Source organism: Struthio camelus, chromosome 7 (genome assembly GCF_040807025.1).
Source record: "Struthio camelus isolate bStrCam1 chromosome 7, bStrCam1.hap1, whole genome shotgun sequence".
NCBI lineage: Eukaryota > Metazoa > Chordata > Aves > Struthioniformes > Struthionidae > Struthio > Struthio camelus.
In genome coordinates, this window is record NC_090948.1 from 4,400,836 (window position 1) to 4,428,384 (window position 27,549).

Genomic DNA, 27,549 nt, shown 5'->3' on the forward strand with positions numbered 1-27,549 from the left:
TAGAAAAATGACCTTAAGCAAGCCATCTTTGCTAGAGAAGTAAATAGAATAAATTTGATCCGCAACTGAGAAGAAACCCTATTTGCAGCAGCCCTAGAACAGAAAAAGAAGAATATAGTATTAAAGATGAGCAGGTAGTGGTTTTCCCATCATTCCAAAACTTTGAAATTCAATCATTTTCCTCAATCATAAAAAGATGAAAAACCCTCTCCCATCATTTTGCATAGATAAGCCTCATTCCAACTCAGAACAGCTGAACCTGGGACTCTAGAGACCACGCTACTGAAAATGGAGACTCAAGTCCATCCTTCAATCAGTAATTTTACAAAGGTACCAAAAAAATCCATCGGAAGAAAAAGGGCCAAAGCCCCAGGTGCTCACTCCAGTTCAATTCTTTTTGGTCTGGTGCTTTGAATCTCAGTCCTGAACTTCCTATTACCAGATAAGCATCCTAACCACTCGGTTGCTGGTTATTCCAGGAGATGGGAAAATATTCTTAGTTTGGCCAGAAAGTCTATTATTTTCCAATATAGAGATTATAAAGCTTTCAGAAAAAACAGAGGGAAAACAGATTATCACTGCAAGACGTTTTTCTGCAAAGTTATCAGCCCTACTTAGTAAGCCACTACAGAGTTAGATTACTCATTTCAAGGGCGGTCAAAAGCAGACAAGTTCCTGAATACAAACTCAAAAGCAAGTTTCAGTCATATGACACATCTATCAGTCGGACGAGCACCCAAAAGTTGCAACAGGCCAGGGAGATCTTCTGTTTGTTTGTTTGTTTGTCTGATGCATTTCTCTAGCTTGACTGTACAGGAAAACATTCCTGTTCTGCATTAACGCTTCACTCTGTTTAAGTACCTGCCTATGCAGTCACCCAAGACGAACTAAAGAACTAACTAGCCAAAAATTACGTTTGTCCATTTTAATTCTTATTTCAGAGCAGTTAAGACTTCACTGACGAAAAATATTTTAAACAAGTAAAGAGCTGTTACTGATGGAGAAAATCTAGCTCAGCAAAGGGAAACGAAGACAACAGAGAATTTTTTGGTTGGAGATTCAAGTTCACTAAAACCTGCGTCAAAGGAATGCAATATGGGATCCCTGACCAACCTAGTCGTGCTCCTGTTATGACATTTCACTCCAGAACTAAAACATACCATCAAAGCAAAAGGTACAGCATACACTGACAAAACTTACCCCTAACAAGAACGCCAAGCGTAGCATTTATTTCCACGCAACCACATTTTTACGCCACTGATGAGGCACTACCCAGGCTGGTTACGATACATCACTCCAACCAAATGCAGCACTGATGCTTTTTTACACATTTACAGAGATATCAAACCAGACACTATCTAATGACTTGTTTTCTTAAAATGAAAAAGAGAAACCTTGAGAGAAGAAGATTCTCTGCTACTTGATGACACAAATTCATATTACTTTCATGAACAATACCTTTATAAAGGCTGATTAGATTTTGATGACATCTACTGACAAGGAAAAGAATCCTGTTATATTTGCCTATTCCACTGAACCATGCAATGACAAAAATATACCAAAGACCACCCTAAAATTGGTAGGTAGCGGCAATTCAAATATCCCAGTCTAATTTCAAAAATCAAAGAATCAAATATTCCAAACGTGACCTTTCAGTGACAGATGATCAGTCCCAAATCATCACAAAAATTTGAATCAGCCAGCCCTTCCAATACACACTACCCAGGACAGCCTTAAGTCAATTCGTATTTGTCACTACTCCTCTACGCCCCCATCCTCAGCTGCTGTGGCAGCGTACTACCTCCCCGCTCTTAATAAAACCTCAGCAGCAACTGAGATTTAAGACCAACACTGAGAGGCAATCATGCGAGGTTTGGCAATGCCTTCCAGCACTAACTACTAGAAGCTGCTATAGGGATCAAAATCATTGATGTATGCTGTATACAGCACTGCCAGCTCCAGCAGTTTATTCATAAGTCTTACAATACTTGACATTCCTAAAAGCCCCGTGTCCCAGAATTACTAAAATTATTAAATAAGCTTTCATTTAGAAAGTGCATTTCTAAGCCTAACTGATGAAATTTAAGCTAAAAAAAGTAAAAAAAAAAAAATTAAAAAATACATATGTCAAAAATAGGCAAACTGCATATGCTTTCTAGGCCTTATTAAAAACGGAGAGTACAAATTCAGTATGGGGTTGGCGACACTGTTTATCTAGCAGAAGAGAGGAGTAGTGAAGTAAGAAACAATGATGGTTTGCTAAATGACACATCAAGCTAGCACAGCTGTAGCACATGAAGCGGGGCCTGGGGGATGTGTACATGTGCATATGCTGTATCTGGTTTTTCTCTATTCCCCAATTCAAACAACCAAGTGACTATTCATGGGGGGCTAGGAGCGGGGAAGAGCCGCAGCAAATGTTTAGCTCAGGTCCAGGCCAACCCACTTCTAGACGTACAGTGAGAAGTCCTAACCACTTTGTAAGAGTCTCTTAATATACAAACATAATGCACAAGACCAAACCATACAGCGCTCGTTTTGCGTAAATTGTTGCACAGAGACAAATACAAGGCTGTTGTCTTACGAGATGCCTGCTCTTGCAAACCTGCTGTATGCTCTCGTGTCTGGCACTAATTTGCACTAAAATATTGTGAGCTAAGTATCCAGAGCTTCACTATTGCAGGGCTTATTTTCAATGAATATTACAAACATCCTTGGTCCCTCTCACTCAAGGGGGGGGGGGGGGGGGGGGGGGAAGTACAAATTTCTCTATACTAGCTCTGCCAACTACCTACTCCATATTAGCTGATTCGAAAGAACAGAGAAAATTCCTAAGTACTCATCAGGTGCCAGTCTGCTTTCAGTGCCAGTCAGTAATCCAAGGCTACAACAAAGACTGAGCAAAAATATAGTAGCTTCTGCAGCAGGCAGACTGGCAAATCAGAGAAGATGGATCTTGCCCCACAACTCTGGGGTCATCTTGACTACACAAAACATTCATAAAAGCTGCCTTAAGCTTTTAAATTCTTAAATTCAGTATCACAGCTCCAAAATAAGCTCTTAATATGCTTTTATTGACAAGAGGAGGCACATTCCTACAATGGCTTTAATTTCTGTCAGATGGATGACAGTCTCCAACTCATTAATTCTATCTAAAAAAAGCTTAACAAAACACTATTTACAAGAAACATTACAGAAATATTTACTGATGTTATAATTCACTGCATTTCATAAAATACAAGAGCCTGATTACTTAAACAAGCAGTCTTTGAAACATGTTCTGATAAAATGCATGCCAGTTAGATTTTTCCCACTGACACCCACTGCATTCTTGGTGCTGTTAAAATGTCAAAAGGAAGAGTGGTATTTGCCTTAAGACTGTTCACATAACCCTGATGAGTGCTTAAGTAGCTAGGTCTCTTGCTAGAGCATACCTGAGATTATTCACAAGAGCTACATGTATGGAAACAGACCCTTAAAATTCAACGTTCAGTTGTGACCCACAGCAAGAATTCTTGTCTAAAGTAGATTTGAGAAACGTTAGCTTGGTATTGCAACTAAAAAAATTGCTCTTAAAATTGCTCTTTTTTAACCCCTGAAAGACGCAATTTTGCTTTGCTTAATGCACAAATGCATGACTATAAACTGACCTCTTAAGTGACATGACAGAATGCAAAGTGAGGCATGCAAGTCAAAGGAAAATAAAGTGAGAGTTAGTATTCAGTTAGTATTTACAGGTTCGTTCAGCTATGCTCCCATTTGAATTCAGGGAATTCTTATCGAAATATTCTTTCATGGCACCGAGAACCAAGGTTTTTTCTTCTCCTACTGAAGTCCTAACTCCTACAGATAGCACGGATCTGAAATATGCACTCTCAGCTTACATGAGAAGATATATGGTAAAGAGATTAAGAAGGTATATTAAACAAAGACTGAAATCAAAAAGTATAAATTACCCAATAGCAATTATTGATATCATTTTGATCCTGCACTTTCCTGACACAACCGTCAAAGCCATCTTCTTCATTAGCTATCCAAAGTTACGTTTGCTAATATTTATAAGCCTATAAATTAGCCTAGTTGCTAGAACCAAACCACTTCAGCTAAGATGTTTAATTTATTCTTTAATACATGGGGATGTTCCTAAGATTTAGTGCAGTAAATTAAACTAAGAAAATATGCGAGGTTTACAAGCATAGCTAGAGAGCTAAATCCCGTTTGCCTTAATTGCACAGTCCCACCGGCTTCCCAAGAGCTAGGTGTAAAAGTAAGTGCCAAAGCAAGTACTTCAGCAGTATCCTCTGGTGTCTTTTGGATAGTTCTGCGGCACACTGGCTAGTACAGCTTACAAATAAAACAGCAAGTTCTTTTGAATGGACAGTGATACAGTTCTGCCCTACTGGCTCAGAACAGAAGCCCTCTGGGATATACAGCTCCTGACAGGAGTAACACTTGAACATACAGGGAGATAAGACTAAAAGAAGCAAATAAGGACAGAGTGTATTGACAGCAAATGTGGTTAAAGTGAGGGTTAAGTTAGTTATGGTTCCCCAACAATACCTCAGGTGACCATTATGGACACACAAATGAGCTCCTACACAGCAGCACAATGCAGTGGGTCAGACAGGCGGCAGTAGGTTCCCGACCCTCAACAACTGCAAAAGCAGTCCTATAAAAGACAGGTCTATAAAAGACAGGTGTCCTATAAAAGACAGGTCTCCAGTCTTGCATATACTGCAGGGGAGGCATTCACAATCAGACAGCCGCTCTGCTCCTCTTCATGCTTGTTTGCCAATACCCATCCATCCAAGGCAGTGGTTTGATAGCTCCTCCACACAGACTACAACGCCCTACATAACAACTTTGCTTATACTAAGACTTGCACTTGAATGGGAAGACAATGGGATGGATAATCAGCGGTCCTCAGTAAACACACTCGGTTTCTCCCCTGCCCCTGAGCAGATCTGCAGTCTTCTCAAAGGTGAGCTGTAAACAGTCGCCTTCTGTGTCCTCACTACATATAATCAAACTACAAAACAGCAGCATAAGTTACTTCGCAGATATTAGCTGTGCTTGGGTTAGCGCAACCACGGGCTAATCCACGTCCAAAGAGATTATCTGTGGATGAAGGGGTACGCTGTCAGACTGCAAGAAGTTGAGCACAACTAAGCTGAAATGAAACAAACAAAAAGAGAACGAATTTTCATAATATACCTGCTTAAATAAATACAACTTTTTGCTCAACTACTGCAGGAGCACAAGCAAGCACTTTTGTTTAGATAATAAGCTGAAGAACAAGTCAGAAGTTTCAGGTTTTTTGTATTTAAGGAGGCTGCAATGCTATAGTAAACAACGATGATGTGTTCTCACATTTGAGTGGACTAGAAAAGGAAATACTTTATCTTAAGGAGGTCATTAGGACCCACATAGGGGACAATTGTAATTATTCTTTGAACTGTTTACTGCTTTGCACAAAAGAGCACAAGTTTTCCTCAAAAAAAATATATATAGAGAGAGAGAGAGCAGCAGAACCCTCTGTAACACCAGAGATCAGAAACACAGAATCCTACGTCTCTCTCCTCTGCTACTGCTACAACCGAGTGGTTTACATCACATACGTGCTCCTGTTTACCAGAGATCATAAAACTCATAACAATGGCTGTGCATTTGTCATATACCTATCAGCAAGTGAGAGAATGATCAACTGACCTCTTAAAACTGCAGTTTTGACGCTTACTAATAATTTTACTGTTTCTCTAGCATGGAGAGCGCTGAGGAGCTGTGGTCTGAGTATGCAAACTGTCTCGCTAGAGCTCAGATCTCACCCTCCTCCAACTATTTATCAGGGGAGTATAAGGTGGTCATAAAATGTTTTATTATCAGTAACTACCACATTTTATCATTTTATGGACCAAAAACACTCAGTGTGAGAAGAATTTCTCCTCTTAGTGGAAGAACTCCTTCGCAAGCAAATACGAAGAAGATTCAGATCAATTAATACAAAATTAAAGAGAAGGACTGTCTGAAAAAAAGTTTATGAAGCTCCATCAGCTCACTTCTGCTCATTCTCCTCTACCTCCATTTTTAGGACCTCCCTTCATAGTACTAGTACATAGTACCCAATTTGCAGCAGATCACTCTTTAAATAATGACAGTTTGAGAGAAAGTCTTCTGCACACTGAATTTTTAAGCTCCTTAAGCTCGGCAACTTGCACTAGCTTAAAGAATAACTTCCAAGACAAGTATATGAAACTTGAAGCCACGTAGCATATGAGAGTTTGACTCGGACACATTCTTTTTTTTTTCCCCCCCCACACAAACATCTCTTATACCTACATATGGTTCATATCGCCTTGTAATATGTTAGAAGCATGCTAAACAGCACACATATGTCAGAAAAAAATGTAGAAAGAGGTCCCTGCCCCCCTCTTGTCGGAGGTATCCACCCCTTTAGTCATGTTAATGACAAATCAGTTGCTTGCAGGGTTGTACCCTAAAGGGAAGCAAGGAAAGTGAAAAAGCAGGAATGTTTTTAAAGTTAATAACCAGAAGTGCTTCCAAGATAAAATTAAGTAACTAGTTTTAACTTGATGGTTTATTCAACTATTTTTAGCATAAAAAAAATCAGTGAAGAGACACAAGTGCAAACGTACTTTAGGAGTTTAGATTTCTATCAAGGAGTAAGGTATGCAGAGTTTTGCTGCCTTCCCAAAAGATATGCAACAATAAGGTTTTTCTTTTATATGTATGTATATGTACATACATACGTTATAAATATGCACATACATACACACGTGTACGTATTTATACATACATATACATGTGCATATACACACAAATGTGAAATAGGAACACCAGAATACACATGGCAGATACATAAAGTTCAGCAAGGTGTTTCTTACCGAGGCAGAAGTTGTATGTATGCTTACAGCATCGTTACCCGGCATAGCAGCTAATTAGGCCAAGTCATGCTTCCCAGTACTACAAAGAAACTGGCAGGGGGAAAGGACAGGCCCTGCAGCTCACACCAGCATCTCTCCCCCTCCACAATCCCAACAAGGTGCTCCTTGCCACGGTTAGCCAAGGCCACCACGGCAAGTAATCGCCTGTCGGTGACTAACTCGCACTAGCTGGCCTAGATTAACTCACCAAGGAACAACACAGCATGACCTTTCTCCTCTCCAGCGGCTTGCTCCCACTCCCTTGTTACAGCATCAGGGATCCACAGCAAGCTTTAGCTGTGCCACGAATGCAGTTAGGAAACCGGTCTGGGCTAACTAAAAATAGGAGTGAGGGTTGAGGGAGGACAAACAGCTAGGACAACTTTTTCGGGTGGTTTGGGTGGCAGGGCCAGCCAAAAGCGCTCTGCTGGGGGGCGCCAGTCCCCTCAGGCTGCTTTTACTGTCCAGGAAAAGCTGCACGCTCTTGCAAGACGCAGCGCAGGAAGAGGCCTCTCTCTGCGCTGGCTGTACAGCATTCTGGGACACCGCTCAGCAAACTTGATACCTAAATCTAGACAGAATGACTAGCCTTTCCCACAGCGCTTGGGAACGCTTGGGTAATACATTTGGCACTGTTTCAAAAAACTGCAGCGGGAAAAGGATAGAGGAAAAAAAACCTGTAGTAGAGAGAGAAGTAGTTGACAAAAAAATAAAACTAAGCAGACACATATGTAGGCAAACTAGGAGCGAGCTAACAGTCCTTTTAAGGATGTACTGCAAAACAAGATTTATTACAGATTACTCTAAATATTTTGGATTTGTTTAAGAAACACTCTTAGTTGTTTCTTTCACACTGCTAAGAAGAACGCCCATAGAGTCGATCGTAGAGCCACCATCTGTAGCAAGGGCAGTCTGCCCCGTGATGAAGTTACCTTACGGACCTGAACAAGGAGAAAAATCTTTCTCTCCTGCCACGCTTAATAAGCGGGGGTGGAGGGAAAAGGAAAAGGAGAAGAAATGCAGTTTATTTTTAATCTGTGGGTTACAGTTCCAGCTCAGGAATTAAATACACAACTCAAAAGTTCTCAGCAGTACCCTATAGCTATTGCACTCCGCAGGCACCACTCTAAAACCTAGCCCTGGAAGCGCTTTGAATCATAGCTCTAAAATCTCACCTTTTTGAGAGTAGATCATTTACAGCATATAACCACTGTTGCAAAACCAATTAAGTCCTATGTCCTAATGTCAATAATCAAAAATGGAGAATCTAAGTACATTTACTCGCAGAGGCTGGGAGAGGTCACACCCTTATGATTCTTTAGCAAAAACACTCTGCATCAAATAAAACTGCTCATGCCAAAATACAGCAGTTCCATTCACCACATTTTGTACAACCTACAGTTGCACGGAATAAAAGCCTTGATGGTACATTAAGTAAGTGAGGTGCATGGAGCATTAACGGATATTTCCAAGAAGAGTTAAAAGCCACACGCACAGGTAATTTTCTACATCCACACAAGATACATGTCTACCTTCACATTTTGCCTAAGAAGAAGAAACGTGGAATAAAAGCAGTCTGATAAGTGTTTTTATGAAACTGCACATTAAATCAAAAATCTAGTAGAAAAGAATTTTAGAAAAGAATCAAGATGAAAAGAGAGAGTTCAGCTAAACAATTGGTCCAAAGCATCCCGATCAACATTCACCGTGGTATCTTCCAAAAGATATCATCTTCTAAGGTATCTCCTTAAGAGAAAAGGAAATATAACTAGCCTGCCAAGAATAACTCCTTCACTTGCTCCTCTTAATCTCTGTAATTTCAATGAAAGCTACACTTTCTACGTGCAAAAAGCTTAAACCAACACACCTCTCCCATGTAAGACAGACAGCAAATGGACCTTCCAAACCTGGTTTAGCTTAAGCTTAGAGGTACACAGTCTGAAGTTACTAAATCTTCTACAAACCACCACTTGTCAGCTGAAATATGCTAACACTACATACTTACTCTATCAATTCTCAGACTTACCTGGTAATTCACAAGAACCTGTTTTATTTGTAACTGTGTGACCAAAAATTTGCAAGTGATCAGGTTGACTAGTGATTTACAAGAGTTCCACTTGGCTAACAGATAGCAAGTTACCAACTCACAATAACTCAGTTGCTTTCACTGCGAGACCATATGCTGCAGGCAAAATTGGTCAATCAAAACTTCAGTTGTTTTAAGCATGTCAAAGACAACAAAAGAACTAGCTTTGGTTTGGCTTATTGCTTTCAAATTTTGTGGTTAATTTGGTATACCTTTCCAATATAGACAGGCCCTGCATAACACTGAGACTCAACCACAAAAGAAGCTATGAACTTTTAATCAGTCTTCCTGAGAAAGTTTTTCCTAGCAGGAGGAATATTTAAAAATATACACACACACGCACATATATATATTCACACATATATATATACACACACATATGTACATACACACACATACACACACGAAAGCTGTGATATGCAAAATGAAATTCTGAAACAAAGCACTAATAATTAATAGCCTCAGTGTTTTTGTTTTTAGTTAAAACGTTAAAGTATAGCAAGTTTTTAAGTTACAGAAGGGAATCCATGAAATCTATGAAAATTCAGCACAAGCAACTCAACTTTCATTCTGGCTTTCTCATTAAGTATCTTAACAGCATACCTTCAAAGTATTTTCATTTTAAATTAACCAAACTGTCTCACCAAACTGTTATGAACATCTTTTTCTGAAGGTCACGTGCAGTTTTATAATCGCAAGCAATACTGAACAGTTGCAAAACTAACGTTCCAAAATATGAACTGCGACCGTTCCCACACAGATTAAACATGAAACGTAAAACACTGCAAAGTGCTACGGAATAGTCCAAAATTGTTTTCACTTTTCCAGAAGCAAGAGGAAAAAAACCTCAAATATTTAATACAATTGTTATTAGAATGCAAGATAGACATCTGTCAGGCACAGCAACGACCTCCAAAGACTGATCTCGAGTATTCAGTAACTTACAGAGTAACAGATAGTTTTTCCATTGCTTCATTTCAGAAAGAAAAAGTACTATATGTCTGCTAGCAGGGAGAGGGCTGAAGGTACTAGGAAACATTGAGAAATCTAGTTATTTTCAAGAGGAAAAATTTGTCTGAAGCTATTTACCAACACAAAAATAAAATGGAATACTTCTCTGAGCTAATGCTCAGAGAAACCAAATCCCTGACAGCCAACAACTTTTACACCTGATCAAATACATTAAACAAAACAGCTCCACAAATTAGTTTTTCAATAATAAATACGTCAAACAAAGCGTCTTCACAAAACATCAAGGAACAGCATGAGACATACCAGGAACGCTAGCGTTTCAAATGAAGTTGTCCTACTCTAAAAATAGTTGTACATTTCAAGTGTTTAACCCGCTTGAATGTTAGGGCACAAGATATCTTCTTCGGGGAAGTTACAGCACAAAAGTTAACTCACAAGGTCAATAACTGGAGAAAACCCTGCTCTCACATGTCTCTGTTCTTTAACAGCATTGGGAGAGTTATCCAGAATTTCCTTAGGAAAGCACTAAAATACAAAACAAAATTGGTATTTGAACTTTTTGAATCGGTTGACTACAAAAATACTTTCAGAAAGCCTGTAAACATTTACAGCACAGTATCCGTATTAATACATTATTACTTTCAAGGTCAGCATTACACACACAGTTTCTTGGAGCTACATATTTTTGTGTTATTTTTAACATCTGACAGAGCATCTTGTACTGTTATAAGCTCTACACTGTTTACAAATACTCCCAAGCTGCAGCTGCTGACTCTACTAGCATATCTTGCCATAGTAAAGAGAACAGTAACCTTAATACCCAGTAGTGGCATTTTTTACACTTCTATATGCAGAAAATTGTTTTGCAGACTGGTTTTGTAGTTTTCCAACTTTGCGGCTATACAGAACGGAATCCGTTTACAAGGAAATCCATTCCTACAAAAGATCAAAACGCCCAAGCACATTTGCTACTAAAGAGCAGGCACAGGTCCAATTCTGTTCAGGTAACGGATGAACTCTGCACTCTCACTTAGCAGGTGTTATTTCAGGAACTTCTATGTTTGATTCACTTTTTAAAAATTAAAATGTTAAAAACAATCTTTTTCAAATACAAGTTTCAAATTTCTGTTTACATTCCTCATCCTCCCAAAATACCCAGCCATAGGCACTAACAGTAGAATGTAGCAACAAACAACTTACCAACACAAGCATTTAAAAACAGCCAGTCAGTCTTTTTCATTCTATTTTTTATTTGCTTTAGTTTTTTGAAGTCAACTTCAAGCTCTTCCTTGCTGCCAACAGCTCCAGCCAATTCAATTCTTTGGAAGTCCATTTTTACTTCAGATTCACGTTTGGTTGTAGGTGGAGATCGTCTTTGGCTATTACCACTACTACAGCTTCCTCTCCATCGAGCTCTGTCTTGCTCATTTATGATCGAAGAAGCTTCTTCTGTGTCTGCCAGTTCTATTGCTTCTATGTTGTTAGGTCTGGGATGATCACACACAACGCATTTTCTGGCCTTCGCCCAGTTTTCATATGTACAAACAGAACAAGTCCAGTGCTGAGCCCTTGTGTTGAGTTTATTTCTGTCATTGTACTCCTCACATGGATCAACAGAAAAAGGAACTGGTCTTGAACCAGATCCTGAAGACTGAGGAGATTCTGTGGGACTCCTGGTCCTGCGCTGAGACAAGCACTGAGTACATCTTATCGCTCTTGGCCAGTTCAAGTACGTGCACATGTGGCATGACCATTTATTTGCACTTTCCATACTGTATGACGATTTAACCCTTGGTCTTGCACTAGAATCTGGGCATATCAAAGGACTACTCCCTCCTTCAGTGCTCGTAGGATCCCAGTCTCTACCAATATCACTTGAACCACTTTTAAATGGATCTTCTGTGATAATTGTTCCACTAGGTCTCTGAGCACGGCACATGGTACATTTGATTGCAGATGGCCAATTTTCATATGTACAATACTCACAAGCCCATTTAATTCCACGCTCTGTCATCGTGCACTTCTTGAAATGAACTGCGTCAGGCAGAAAGCTAAGTAATCAAAACATATCATTAGTACACAATGACTGCAAAGAATCTCCGTTAAAAAAAAAAAATCTCGTAAATTAGATGTAACCCAACTGATGCATATTACACCAAAGAATATGAATATCACACTGTATAAACAGTGAGAAGTTTTTTTTTTTCTTGATACTATTAGGACATGGTGGGGATATGAACAGGATACAAGACTTAAGCTAAACGACTCATGATCGAGCTGCTTTCCATATGCTGCACTTTTAAAGGCAGAACTCACAACAAGGTAGAAATGAAAGGAAACTAGGCCCTGCATTTCAGGTAATCCTTAAATTTGAACAGAGGCTTCAAAATAAAATTCAGATGACGGACATACGTTAAGCGCTAGGAATACTGGAACAGAGACCAATAAGGCTGCAGAAACAAGTCACAAGTATTAAACTACTGAAGCAAAACTCAACACGAATACAGCAGTACAGGAAAAGGAACACAAACTCTTAACATCTCTTTTGTGAGACGTCAGGGACGAAGCAAATCGGATAGGTAGTTATACAAGAAGTAAAGTAAAAGCGATCACATCACATGCATAGGTTTGAAAATTGTATGCGTGTGCTTAACAGAGACTGTGCCTCAACTGGACATCACTCCTAAGAACAGTATGTGGCTAAAATAACACTAAAAAACAAGCACAAGCTAAGCCTGTTGACAAGTAGTACTTCTTATTCCACAATCTAGATTTCAATCCAGTTCCAACTCACTTTTTCTCTAATGAAGAAGAGATTCCGTCTTCATGCTGGCTCAGACCTTTCCCTCAGATTGCCAAATATGAAGGATGAGACTAAGCAGATAACTATTCCTGTAAACAAAATGAAAACAGATTCATTATAGGTTTCCTACTGGACCTGAGTAACCAGAAAGTTAATTATTAAATGCCACGCCTATTCTGATCCCAATCTGTTTGTTTAAAGTCAGTCGTGACCTCCTGGGACTAACATATGGACTGTTTAAAATAAAATCAATGTTTAAAAGGGACCAACCACTACACAAATGATCAGTCACTCTGCTAAAGTAGAGGAATTAGATTCAAATAATTCTGAACTCACACCACAACGTCTAGAAGAACAGTCTCGTCTGAATCTAAAGCTTAGGATGGGGAAGAAAAAAAGGCTACGATTTCACAGTTTGCGTGGAGGGGATAATAGCGGGACGGCATGAGGCAGGTAAATAAAGGATATGTAAGAAAACTTGTATAGTCTATTTCCTCCCTTACCACAGAATTGCTACTCACCATATAAGACTTACATGTGCTATTTTCAAACATTCAGAACTGTCTAAAATACAAACTTTCCGTGTTAGTTGACTGACAGTTCTTACATTCATTATATTGCAACTCTTGTGGTTAATAACAACACCCAGAGTCTAGTAAACAGTAACTCAATAGAAAAGTTACACAAGAGGATTAAATTCAAATCTGGACACATCAGTCTAAAAATTAGTTTATACCTGTTCTCCAAGTAGGAAATCATTTATGAGTTTGTACATTCTTCAGGGAAATACCTTCACACACATCTCGATCTACCAAGGCACAGTTACACATCCAATTTGTCAGGATCCAGGCTGTCATGGAAAGGCACAGTGGTACTCTCTTCCCAAGCCCTTATTCATTCCTACCGTCTCCCGTATGTGAACTCCAGCACGCCAGACAGTTTTCCCAACAGCTCAACTCTCTGATCTATTTACTAGATCAGGTGGCTGCATGAACGAGGGGCACGGCCAGGACAGAGGACGGGGCAGGACTATCCTTTTCAGTAGTGGTCCATATTTATGCTGTGTGAAAGCGGACAAGCGATCGGAACAGAATCAGCATTTTCACAGCTCAGGTTCTAACTGCTTGTTTGAACAGTCTTGGGAGCACTTCACTCCCAACTCCAGGTTATAAAACTGTGTCAGACTGAGGAATGTGCTGAGAAGGTAATTAGACTTCCTATGGCTTCCCCTCCGCCATCCGCTCATAAAAGTCCATGTCCAATGGGTGAAAAAAAAAAAAAAAAAAAAAAAAGGCCATGCTAGCACCCCCCCATATCTATAATAAAATAGGAAAAAAAAATACATAAAGAGGAATGAAGCCAACTTAATTGTCCTTAAGGATATTTCTTTAAGGAGAACTTTTCAGAAACTTGGGAAACAAACAGCTTAGTAAGCGAAGCTTTACCAATCCACTTCAACATCAGTACACTTAATGCTTGATCTATCTATTTCATTTAGTCAAAGGTTTCTTTTTAGTGCCCCAAATAGGTTTAACATGGCTTGAACTTTTCTTAAACAAGCTCGTTCTTTGCAATAACAGTAAAGCTCTGAGATATTTAACGTTTTCTAGTTACGAACTTAAGACAATTAAAATGCTTCTAAGGAAAGAGAATGAAGATGCACGTTATCAGCAAAACTGTGAAGAACAGTTTCACCTACACTACACACAGAGGGAGAGAAAAAAAATTTAAAAAAAAAAAAATCAGGAAGTGTCTGTTCCAGTAGTTCAGTATCCAATACAAGTTTGAGAACAATTTCTACCTGCTCAGAGGCTGGTATGTTCTGAGCAGGTTATTCTTTCAATCTCAACCATCCAAACAGCATACAATATGTGAAGAAGCCCAAGATGCATCAGTAACTGTAAGAGGTCTCATCTGTCCCAATGCGCAAAGTCTTAAAGCATTGCAGCAATGCCCATCGCAAACAAATCCCAACTCACACTTGGGATTTGGGGCAGGGGAGAAAAACAAAGCATCATGCGTTTTACTGACATAAAGACTGGGAAGAGATTACCACTCAAGTTGAAAAGCGGCAGGCTGCAAAAAATGATCCAAACAAGCACTGAGATATTATTTAAGACACTAAACAGCACTGTACATACTATGATACAGAAAAGTTTTTATACGCATCATGAGACTAGTTTTTTAGCTGCAATTATTCTCTGTACCCCTTAAAAAGTTAGATGTTTTCAGACATAATTCTTAGAGGGGCTGGCAGCTGCAGCTTCTAAAGCCTCCATTAGAGACATAAGCTCACTACCGCCAAACATGAGGCCTTTGGTTATTACGAAGCAAAGACTACGCAAAGGCTCACGTGGAACAATGTAATTTCTAAGTGTGAGTTAAAGTCCTTCTTTTAATACCAAAAAAATTACTTCAGAGTTATGTACACCTTGTTCTTCTACAACTAGAAACAAATGCCGGTAACCTTCCTGTATCAAAAAGTTACCCAAAAGTTTCAAAATATTTCAAGGTTTCTTTTGCATTTTAAAAGCCTTTAGGTTTTGCAGATATATTTTATCAGTAACACTGGAGTAAAACCGGTCCACCGGAGGTTTGGCTCAGAATTGTCACGCATGCACTAGTTGTGTATTTCCATAAGAACAGTTTAATCAACTGATGAGTAATTGATACATTACTCTGAACATGCAGCTCAGTGAGTCTGCTCAAGAAAACGTCCAGACAATGATAAAGACAAAACACAGGCTTCCTCCTCTTGGCTAGCTCTGCTGATGCCCACTACAGCACAGCAAGAAGGGGGTAGTTTATTACATTTTTTCAGAATTATTTCCTTTAGGTTTCGAGTTAACTGTTATTTTAGATAACAGGAGTTGAATCCTATATTATCTCCTCTCACAGAGGAATAGCAACCGACAAAGCTTCAAACAAAATTCTAACTGATCAGGTGTATACAGCGTGCTAAATACCTTCCAGGCTACTCAGCACATTAAAGAGGCACATATATGAAATACTTATACATCACAAAGAAAAGTTGCTGCAATATTCCAACATTAACAGATTACATTTTATTAAATAAAACAAGTCAACAAGAGGTCATCTATGAGAAATAATTAGATTTTCTTGTTTTACTTTGTTTCAACTTGCAAGAACGTTATTGGTTTTAGCCTCATGGGAACATACTAAATGGCACATAGAAATTGGGAAGAAACGATAAAGTCTTCACATAACATTTTTGTGATGGAACTATATTCCCCTCCATGTAAGTCAATTACTCACTGCCACCAGAAGTTAATTTTTCCCTTGGCTCAAACAACGAATGCTGTGATTTTTTTTTTTTTTTTTTCCAAATGATCAAGCCCTTCCCAATTAACAGGCCAGCAGCTGATTTAGACCAGTCTACACTAAGGACGTCTGCTGGGCTGGTTATGTCAGAAGCACATCTGCTGGCAGACTGGCGGAAACCTCACATAATTATGCTGATCAAATCAGTTTTCCCCATCTTAATTTGTTTTGCTTATGTGCAATGATTTTCAAACAAAGCTAACGTTGCTTTTGTATTTGCACCAAAATTAGTAAACTTTACTGGTCTAACACACCCGTAAAGCGCTCCAAGTTTTAAGTATCACCTTAATCTTCAGCAAGCCTTCCCAGGGAAAAATAGAGCTCTCCCACTTGATGTGGCTGCCTCTATTAGCTTGCTCCAAAAAGCAAAGAACAGCTGTTTATTTTTACTTAAAAATACTGCAAAGCAACTTTTCAGAGAAAGAAGCGAACAAAATAAGCAGTGATAGTGTTGCAGTTTCATCAGAAGTACCTACTAACTCAACAGTTTTTGGGGGTACAAGTAACATCTTCCACACTTCTGACCAAACAAAGGAGTGAGAAGAAACACGACTGCAAATCAAAGCCAGAGATCAAACAATAGCACTTTCACTGACAGCAATCTCAAATATGCCACAATTCATAATATGTTAGATGCACAGCTACTAAGAAAAGGTCTCAGTCCCATAGCTGTTGCTGTTCATTAACAGCTGGATACGTTGCTGCAGAGTTTATAAATACGCATGCTAATACTTGATGGGCATAGAGCTTTTTTTTAACAAAAACTGCCTATGACTAACATTGCATAATTTGACAAATTTTCTGAAGTGCTCCCCCTTGTATATCACTGCCGCAAGTTCTCTTTTGGTTGTATTAAAAATTAGTCTTAGAAAATTAAAGTTCATTTACATATAAATAAGCTTTCTAAATCTGTCAAATTAAAAGCTGCGAGCAGCAGAAAAATTCAGATTTTAGAAGTTAGAACCATACATCCAGGTTATCGTCTTGCATGGTTATGTCTGAATTTAGATAGTTTTAGCTAATTTTTTGGTTGGTAAAATTACATAATTGTCTTTTAGAACAGATGCACAACGTGTATGTGAGTCTCTTTTTTTTTTTTTTTTTTTTCTCTCTAGTGAGAAACAAAGTAATAGTTCTGACTTCCCCATTTTCACACAGTGGCAGTGTAAATATTGCCACTATCCAGCTTTGTTGCTGACTCTATCCTTGACACCCTTTTAAAATTGCACATAACCTGTACCAAGGGACTCTTTAAATAAAAGATTTTGCTAATTTGCATACACAGCCAGTAGGAAGGTCTAGAGAATAACACAGCTGTACACAAGCTCAATGACCAAAAAAACCTAATTTGCTTCTTTTGCAAACTTGTAAATTCACCAAAAAACTCCTTAAATATTTCTCAGACAAAATATATCGTTATTTAGCTGGTCTCATAAATTCACTCCTGTTACCTGGGTTCAAGAATCCCTGTGACATACTACACTATTAATACGCTTTTTAAAACTACACTTTGAAAGAAGCTATTTAAAATGTATTGACAAGTACCAAGGAATTGATTTTCACATAAAATTGCCTTGGCTAATTTCCTAAGGTAGAATTTTATTGAAGTTTTCCCTTAACTTACTATTTACTCTTAGGCCCTGCTTTTTTCCCTACCATTCCACCTCCATCTGTCTCGGAAGATTAGCAAAACTGCTTTGTCAAAAGCTAATTCAGCATGAATCTCAACAGGTCAGTATATTAAAAGCATGAACCAAAGCTTCCATGGTTTAAACGGAACAAACAGTAGGTCCCGCTGCTGTCTCTGCTGACCTCGCCAGCGAGATAACCACATCAGATCAGCGCTCCATCTGGAAGCTTAGCGATCAGGGCAATAACTACATATTAGAATAAAGAGCGGAAGGATTCCTGCAAAGTCACAAATGTAGAAGCATTTTCCATATTACCTTGAATATACTAGAGCAAGGAAATAGTTTGTTTTGACTGATAGGACAGTTCTTTACAAGTCAAAGGGTATTAACCCAAACAGATTGGCAAAAAGGATAACACGTGCTATCATCTTAGGAAAAGATTAGTTAAAAATTTTTCTGCAACCTGCTCGATAAGATTTTTTTCTTGAAGACATAATAATTTGCTTACAAAATTTTTATTTCTTTAAAAAGACTAGCTGGCTATTTGCAGTATAGAGAGCAGGAACTGTTTTCAGACTGCCCCTATCATTACAGAAAGCAGAAACCCCTTTATTATGTAATAGAGATATAACGCAAGAAGCGTGTTAGGATGGAGGCAAACTACTTTATCCCTTCCATCCTCATCCTAGTAAAAACACTGCTCTCAAGACACACAAGTAGCATCTTTGTCCTTCCACGTGGCAGGACCATCAGTTTGCCCTCAATAGGGAGAACAGGAAGAATGCTGCTGCCTTAAGAGAGGCGCTATCAAGCAAAAATTGGCCCAAATGTGGGAAAAGGCCAAAAACATTGCTATGTAAATCTACATGATAACATCAACGGGTGCATAAGAAAAAAAACAACTGAAAGTGTTCTAGTTATAACAGAATAACAATCTAGTATGATAAATTTTTAATTAACATTTTTATTCAGCTTTGATAGTCTAGGTTGTCAACAACTATTCTACAGACTGCAGATTTTAAGTATGACCTGCTTTATTACATACAACTTTTCATCTATTCCTGTAAGTTGGACAGGTAGCTAAAATTCAAAAGATTTGCTCTTTCCCCAAGAAAGGAGCCACAAGTAGTGCACTTCTCTTTAACCAAAAAAAAAAAAAAAATCTGAGGAAGTGGCAACTTTTAGAAAATGCTCAGGTTTAGAATTCTGTCCACTGGGTGAATTCTGACCATAAGCTTCATTTATCTACACCTAATCAAAAATTGCTTTCATTTCAAAATGAGAAACTAATCCATTAAAAAAAGCATGTTAAATCTCCTCTATTAGAGATTTATCATATTCAGAAAAAATATGCTGATTTTGCTTTCTTTTCAATACTCTATTCACATCTCTAATGCAATTGCCACCATTTCAAATCATCCATAAAGACAGTCTTCACATAAGCAAGAGAATTTATATGCAGTTTTAGTGTAAAGAGATGCCTAATTCTGCAGAAACTCTATGCAGTAAGTCTAACAGTTCAGAAGTTACAGATCTTAAAAAAGGCATCCGCAACACAAGAACTGCAAACGGACTTTAGCTTAGGATGTAGACTTAACTATGAACAGATTAGACTGCATTCTAGTAAGCTCAGTGTTATGCACATCCAGGTGTCAAAATGTTCTAACTTGCTGGGAGTGTGGACACACACTACCTTTAAGTTCTCTTAAAAACACGGTGATTTGGGGAATCCTTGCAAAAACCGTAACCGACTCCGGAATTAACACAATATATGACAGTACTGAACATTCAGTTTCTTTTGCTGCCCGTTTTATTTTGATGTTTGGTAGTTAAAGCATTTTTGTTTAAGCCCGCTCTTAAGCGTTACAGTTGATCCCATTGCGAAGCTTAAGCACAAGTTCCAGTGTTATCTGTTACTGATCTTAATTAGGTCAAACTACATCTCACTCTATTAAATTTGTGATTAAAAGTTAGGAAAACCTTAATTGCCGAGAACAAACTATAAAAGACAACGGTAGCGGCTTGCGATTCAGTGTCCTTTCTTTTTTGAGAAGTTGAGGGGAGGGGGAGGCGGTTGTTTAAACTCATTTTAAAGTGAACAACTGTTTAGATGAAATGTTACCACACACTAGGAAGGACTAAATACGACTGCTTACTTGGAAACCAATGCCATTTGGAAAAATGAGAGTAATGAGAGTAAGCAGATCAACAGTTACATAATACATAGCATCTCCCACACAATACTAATCAAAAACCAAGCAAACTGACCCAAAATAATGAGCTATGATAGAAACCTCACAGAACTACGAACATTATCCAAAGACCTTTGATTTGGACAAAGTTCTCAAGTTGAACAAGAGGGGTTTTATTTAAATAAAAAGTCAGGTCAAATACAAAAATGTATTTTACATGTGTTTAGACTACATGCCTAAATCATAAGACAGTTTTGTTTAGATCTCAGCCACCCTTACACAAGATGAGGAAAACCAGATGTCATGCTCCGAATAAAAACAAACTGTAGAGTCAGACATCAGAACTTAAAAATACTTAAACCTGTCCAACTACCAAGGAGTATTATATGAAACTTGTACATTTGACATTCAGTTCTAGTAATTATCCCCTGGATCTCCTCAATAGCAGCTAGCCATAAATTAAAACATGGCTAGATCCAGACATATTCACCATTTGGTGGAGAAAAACTACCTGTCTCCAAATAAAACAAGGAAACACGCACACTTGTGACATCAACTATTGTGTAGTTTCCTCCTAATCAACAGCAAGCTACTTTCAGATACAGTTGAGGACAGTCTTTGGTACATGTGTTTGCAATTGGTCTGTCATTAAGACTTCAAGTTATAGCGCAAAACCCCATACAGTTATGCTCACTGTTTTATCCAGTTCTTTAAGATACTGGCTAGACAGGAGGGGAAAGGATCAAAAAAGAGAGAAAAAGAAGCATAAATTCTAACACCACAGCGCACATGCAGACTGCTACCACAAAACGCCAAAAATAAATGCAGTATCAAATATCACAGAGAAAACAAAAATTGCGAGTAACAAAGGTTTTATTAAAAATACATTCAAAATACTCTACTTTCTGGAGAAGGAGTGACGGGTTCTTTTTTTTTTTTTTAAATCACTATTACACCTTTTGGTTTTTTGGAAATCTCATCATTTGTAATCCGTATTTTGTTCACGGTGCAATCCAATAACTTAAGGAAAACAGTGCAAGGAATTTGGTGCTGTTAAAAAGGTTTCAGAATGACAGTTCTAAGACAGTAAGCTACTGGAGGTAGGGGGAGGAGAACGGGAATAAGTTTCTGCTAAAGACAACACTGAACAACCTTATTTAAATAAGCTATTTAAAAGCTAACAGGCGACAATTATTTTTCTCTCTGCTAAACTAAACAGCAACGCAGAGGTCAAAAAAAATGTAAGAAGTCCAGTAGGCCATCCAACTCCTTCGGCAAGAAAAAAATTGCTTCCTGACAAGCACAGTAAGGGGAAGCCTTTATTGTCAGAATCTAAATCCACAGGCCTCTGACAGAAGGTGAATAAAACTCGTCATGAATTTTTAAGACACTTTGCACAAAATAAATCTTGAAGAATCATAGGTAGTGTGGAATAAAGGGAGAGGTCTAGCACAAAAACAAGTATCCATTGCACAGTTCTGGAAACTGCAGAAGACTTAAGACCCAGATCTTCAGACAAAAGTGGCCCTGTAGGAAATACAATAGCTATCTCTACTGAATCCTTCTTTAGATACTAGGAAGAATAGAGATGAAAGAAATACTTTCAAGCCCATCAGCCTGAAAGAAGTTCAAATCATCAGTAATGCACTTACTCATAGTCTTTACAATCAAGAAAGATAGGATTCTCTCATACAAACCTATGGTCATCTTCACAAACACAAATTTCCTATTTTTCTAAGAATTATCCACATTTATGAAATTTATCATGGTCATTTTTTCTTGTTGACTAGTGTACTGACTACATACTCTCTAAAAACTGCACAGTTTTCAAATGAACACTTCTAAGAAAACACATACAACTTCAAAGCCACTAAAAGATGGCTTGATCATTATAGTACTAGTTTACTGAAAAAAAAAAAACAAAACAAAACAAAACCCAGACCACTCAAGTTTATTTTGTTTTCCAGAGTCATGTAAGCCATGATTCAGATCAATTTCTTGTTTCAGTTCAGGAAAGCTAACTCCTGTCTGTCTAAAGAAGGGTAGAGCATCCACCTATCTCAGAGGTTTGTTAGTGTCTGTAAGCACCCTAGTAAGCTCAGACTTTTTCCATTTTATTAAAAATAGCTACTCAAGAACAGATGCTAAATCAAGTCAAAGTCAAAGAATCAGAAGGAGGATTTTTAAACCTTAGCAGCTGGTGACAAAAGCAGTGGCAAACATACTCCTAATAAAATATCACCGTGTACTGGCTTCTGGCATAAAAAACAGATTGTAGTTTCTTTCCTCACAAGTAACAGCTTCAGGAAGAAGTGCTCTTTACACTTATCAGAACAGACAAGAGTCGATCCTTCCACTGCCTCATCCCCCACAAACAGCAGGCTGCACACCTGGTATTCATTTTGTACCTAGCTGTTATTACTTCAAGTATTTTCAGTTCAATTCAGAACTCAGCCTTAAGAAGAGATGCAAGTATTGTGCCTTCTCCAGCATGTGTCTTAAAAGTACTCACTTTTCTTAAATTAAAATGCATATGTGGTTACAAGAAAAAATAGTAGCTATTCCCAGCAACAAGTTCTCACCTTACTAAAAAACACCACATAAGAAATGTTGCAATAGTATCCTTGTTCTAGGAACAAGCAGCACAGATTATATCAGGATAAATTTAAATAACCAAATGGTAAAAAGGCCAACTTAATTATATCTGCCGTACAGTAGAGGATGCGGAAGGCTGCAAATTTGCCTGCTTCTGTAGGCATGATGCTAGGCACATATATCTTTTTCTCCATTCTTCCCAGAGTATCACTTCCCCATTTTCCCTGTAAAAACTTAAAATTTCTTCTGCTTTTTTGATCCAAAGTCTCTGTATCACTCCTCCTCCCTAAAAACAGGTCTTTCTTCAAATCTCACTCCACTCATTCCCTATTCTAGTCTGCTTGCCTCTTTGGTCTTCGCCAAAATAAGATTTTGCATGAATGCTGCAGCAGCATAGGCAAAAAGTCCTAGTGAAAAATGTCGGGTCTATACAACTTCAGTTTGACTACATAGCTTCTGAAAAATCTGTTAATGCCACAAACGGAGGAAATATGGAATCATTCTTATTATTATAGACTAAGGTGTTTTCAGAGTTATGGTGAAGTACCACAATTCTTTAAAAAGTTTTTAATCGTTAGATACCAAAGAGATAACAGTCCTATTATTAATCCTGTATTTCAAAAAAGTTCCAGAAGAATTAACTTCATAAACCCTAACGCCCAGTCACATTTTCTCAGAAATTCCAGTGGTTGGCAATCCCTAAAATTGTTATAATAATAACAACAGTAATTATTTGTCAAATCTAACAAAGGCCAAACACAAGCGGCAAGACTGACAACTCCACTTAACTTCAAGTCATTGACTTCAAAAAAAAAAAAAAAAAAAAGCGCAACTCCTCCCATTTAATGTTTTTGAAATGTTTATCAGTTGGAAAAAAAAACAAGAGTACAAATATTGTAAACTATATTTTTCACTTCTACTGAAACTGTAAAAGCCAATGTTTTTCAGCATGCTATAATCCTCAGAACCCCACTCAAAGTGTGCCACAGTAAACGGAAAGAGTACTATTGATTTTAACAAACCTACTCAAGCTCTCAACAACCTAAAGTTAAAGGTTGAGGTTAATGCAGAAAGTTTAGTTTACGCTAAAGTTTGACTATACCGCATATCATCTTAAAATTTGCAGTAACCCTGAATTCAACATGAAATTAAAATATATATATATATATGCACACACATACACTCTTATAATTACCTCACTCTATTCAGACAGAGAAAAGCATGCGAAGTTTCTTTAAAATTTCGTATTTTTGTTTGCTGTACTAACATGCCAGAAATAAAAGGGATGGTCAAGATGTTACAAGTTACGGCTTCAAAATCGTACTGAATTTTTCATCAAATCATTGCAGGAAGGAAAGAAATATATATTTTTTTCCTACATCAATTCACTTTCAGCTACTTACTTATGTATGAGAACCTGGGATTCAGCACTTGATGATGCAAAGGCAAACAAACAAAAGAACCTCATAGTCGTTAACTGAATCATTCTGATTCTCTGCAAGGTAAAGTAATGTCAGCTATACAACAAGGGAAAAAAGTGTAAATACTTGTGAAGCACCCGAAGTATGATTATGTTTGAGAACTTAAAAACAAAACTTTTATCTTTTAGTTAAGGTATAACAAATCCCATCCAACTGACATTACAAAGTTATAACCACTGCTCTTTAACTTGGCTTGATCACACTATGACTTTTGACAAGTAAAGCAGTAAGCTCTTCGTCGGCTGTTTAAGCAAACATCGAAAGGAAAAAAAGGTATTCTCATTTCAATTTTCCTTTTTTCCTTCTTCATCTGTACCGCTGAGAAAAATTTAAATCAAGAACTCTTATTACAGCTAGGTCTGCCATTTTCAGCTGCCAAACTAAAGTTTAGTTGCATTTTAGCAACAGGAGACTGTGAATTGTAATTAATTCAGTTAAAGTGGGGATTACTTGTTGACATACATTTTGAATAGCTCAAAATAACAAATTCTTTAAAAAATTTGGGGAGGGGGGACAAGGGGACGTGAGACTACCAACAGAACTGGTCAACACAAGAAATCTGTACCAGCAGCTTAAACGCTTTACTGTCACTAATATAATGTCACAACAGGAAGAATGTACTGCTCTGAAGTTCTGCAGAATCTCAACTCAGTGCAAAACTGATACGGCAAAGAGAAGTTGGAAAGAGAAAGCTAACACCTAAGGTAACATCGCCTTAAGGAGCTAGTAAATTCCACATTACAGTGCCTGAATGCCTATCTGATTATTTGACTGCATTAAAAATAACTTCTCATATAATCAATACTTCAATGTACTTTCTACTTAAACTTCTAATGTATTTGCAGACCTCACTGTCTTGCAGTGAGCTCCAAAGAGGGATGGGATTTCTCCCCCCCCCCCCCCCACCAAAGGAATTTACATCCTGAATAATGCAAGACTAGAACGGCCATACGCAAGACTGAAAACGTCACCCTGACCAATTTTGTGTTTTAACTAGTCTGCAATTTAAGCTATGCTTCTGTGATGAATACCATTGATGCTTTTACACCACTCAGTGTTCAAATTAAATTAATATTTCTAACTACTTCTGAGAAAATGCTAAGTGAGACAATACAATACAATAACAGACTACAGTTTGAATAGTCATCCCCCTCTCCCTGTCCTTATTTAAAAGTCAGGAGAAAAGTTAAGGTAATAAACCTTTTTTTCTCTTCAAGAGAATTACACCACATAATTTAAATTTCACAAATCCTACAAAACACAACTGATCCAAAAGATGATTTCCTGTTACTGCTGTGACAGAGTTAAATCAAAGTCATCTTTTACATATGAAATGCGAGACTCTGCATGCTAAAAGACACCAATTCAGCCTGGCCTGAGGAAGCAGACAAATAAAAAAGAGTTCCAGAACACTGCCTGCGGCTCACCTGTATCCCTGCTTTGGGCAACAACTGAAAAAAACAAAAACAAAAACCAAAACCAGGCTTCACAAACCTCTTCTGCAGTCACGGAAGGCAAAATATTAGATTTGCAGAAGGAAGAGCAAAATTAAGTGTGACAAATCCCTCCTGAACCACTGTTACAAGGTTCTGCCTACATACTAACAGAACAAGCTTTATAGCAGTATGCATTAGGGAAATCAACAGGAAGGGAAGGTATTGCACACGCTACATCTCACCTTTCAATTTCTGCATCAACAAACAGATCAACCTGTTAAATCATATGCCAGTTTCACTGCTTGCAATGCGTTAGATAACAAAACAGCAGAGACCGTCCAAATGCAGCCTGTCAAAAAGTTTTGTTTACAATACCCATTCCTACGAATTTTAGGAAAAGTTTTCTTCACTGTTATCACTAAAAGGCACCCGTGCTGGTAAAAAGGCCCTAGCAGCTGTGCTGCATCTGCCAAGCAGGAGACCCAGATTAATTTTTCCCATCATTCACCCAGCCCCTCTGCTCCGGAGAGGGCAGCGACTACTCCGGAGAGGCAGCAGCGCGTGCAGTCCAGGCTGAGGGGTGGAAAGAGCACCCCTCGCCACGCAGAAGGCGCTGCTCCGGCTCCGCACAGGCACCTCCGTGACCTCCTCGGAGAAGTTTACCTCGTCCCGACAGGAAGTTGCTGCAGCGTGGGAGCACGAAAGCGGAGCAGGGTAAAGACGCTGGGAGAACGGACTAGCGAGGCTTACCTTATTTTCTTTTATCGACTTGATTTTCTTTTTTAAAAATACAGTTCATAAAAAAACAAGCTCGAACCGGGAATCCTTCCTATGCCGTACTTCATTCCTGATCAATACGCGATATCGCATGACAAACAGTATCGTGGAAACTGTCGTCCAAGATACGCCAAACGCAATCCAGTAGTTCACAGCATCTAGTCTACTACGGTATACAGATCGAGGCAGACACATGTCCAAAAACATATATATGTATATATATATATATATACACACACACACACACACACACACACACTAAGGAAAATCAACTCTTCCCCCCCCCCCCAAAAAAAAAACCCACCACCACAGGCGGAAGAAGTAGCAGGCAACAGAGGTATGATCTCACTCCGGTAATCAAGGTACCGCAGCGCGGAGAAGCAATCGCAAAGGGGGGGTTGGGGGAGAGAGAGAGAAAATAAATAAATAAATAAATCAGAGTCACAAGAGTTTCCTGCCTTTGTACTGAGGCTGGCGCTGCTTTAACGCAGCTCTTCAGGCGCCTCTTTAGGACAACCGGCAGGTTGTCCCCGGCTCAGGGCCGCCGCCACCGCCGCCCCCCTCTCCCGCCGCGCAGCCCGCCCCGCTTACGGCGACGGCGCAGCGGCAGCCGCGGGGCCGCCGGCCGTTCCCCGGTACGCGCCGTAGGGGAGAGTGGCTTTACCTGGCCGCGCCGCCGCCGCCGCCGCCGCCGCCGCCGGGAGCCGTCCCTCAGGCACACGCTCGGCGCTGGAAGCAGCCCGCGCCCCGCGCCACCCCCGGCCCGCTGGCTGCGGCGTCCTCTCCCCGCTCAGGACATGGTCTCTCCCAGCGCGGCGGGCTGGCGCGGCCGCGGGCGCGCCCACTCGGCGAGGCCGGGGGAGGGGGGGGGGGGAACCGCTCGCCCCGCTCCCCGGCCTCCTCTAATGGCGGCGACTGAAGCTGCCCAAAGCAAAATAAACCCCCATACGGCAAAGAGACCGTACGTCACCCCAGCCTGCCGCCCTGCCCCGCGCTCATTGGCGGAGCCGCCGCCGTCCCCTCCGCCAATGAGCGCGCGCCTCTTTGGGAAGAACGGCTGATGTCATCCTCGCCGCGGGGGCGCCTTATTGTGAGGGCGCTGCGCCTCGCCCCGCCCCTCGCCGGGCGCCGCGGGAAGCCCCGCCCCGCCCCGCGCGCGAGCACCGCCCCCCCTCCCCCCCCCCCCCCCCGCGGGGCCGCCATCAGCCCCCGGCTCCCCTCAGACCCCCGCTCTCCTCAGCCCCCCTCAGCCGTGCTCGCCCCAAGGGCCTGGTGATGCTGTCGTCCATCCCT

At 39.5% G+C, this 27,549-nt stretch overlaps 1 protein-coding gene across 2 annotated transcripts in view; it reads right to left on the minus strand.

Moving 5' to 3' along the window:
- Positions 1 to 27,161, minus strand: part of ZRANB1 (zinc finger RANBP2-type containing 1) — a 48,097-nt gene extending 20,936 nt beyond the window's left edge. Inside the window, exons 1-3 of one of the 2 annotated variants that reach the window (XM_068951471.1) lie at positions 26,921 to 27,161; positions 12,794 to 12,891; positions 11,200 to 12,050 (exon numbers count right to left, since the gene is read on the minus strand). In XM_068951471.1, coding sequence (XP_068807572.1) covers positions 11,200 to 12,013 — 814 coding nt within the window. In that variant the 5' untranslated portion in view covers positions 12,014 to 12,050; positions 12,794 to 12,891; positions 26,921 to 27,161. The remainder of the gene's footprint in view (positions 1 to 11,199; positions 12,051 to 12,793; positions 12,892 to 26,920) is intronic. The other variant, XM_068951473.1, reaches the window with a different exon arrangement.
- Positions 27,162 to 27,549: the final 388 nt, after the last annotated feature.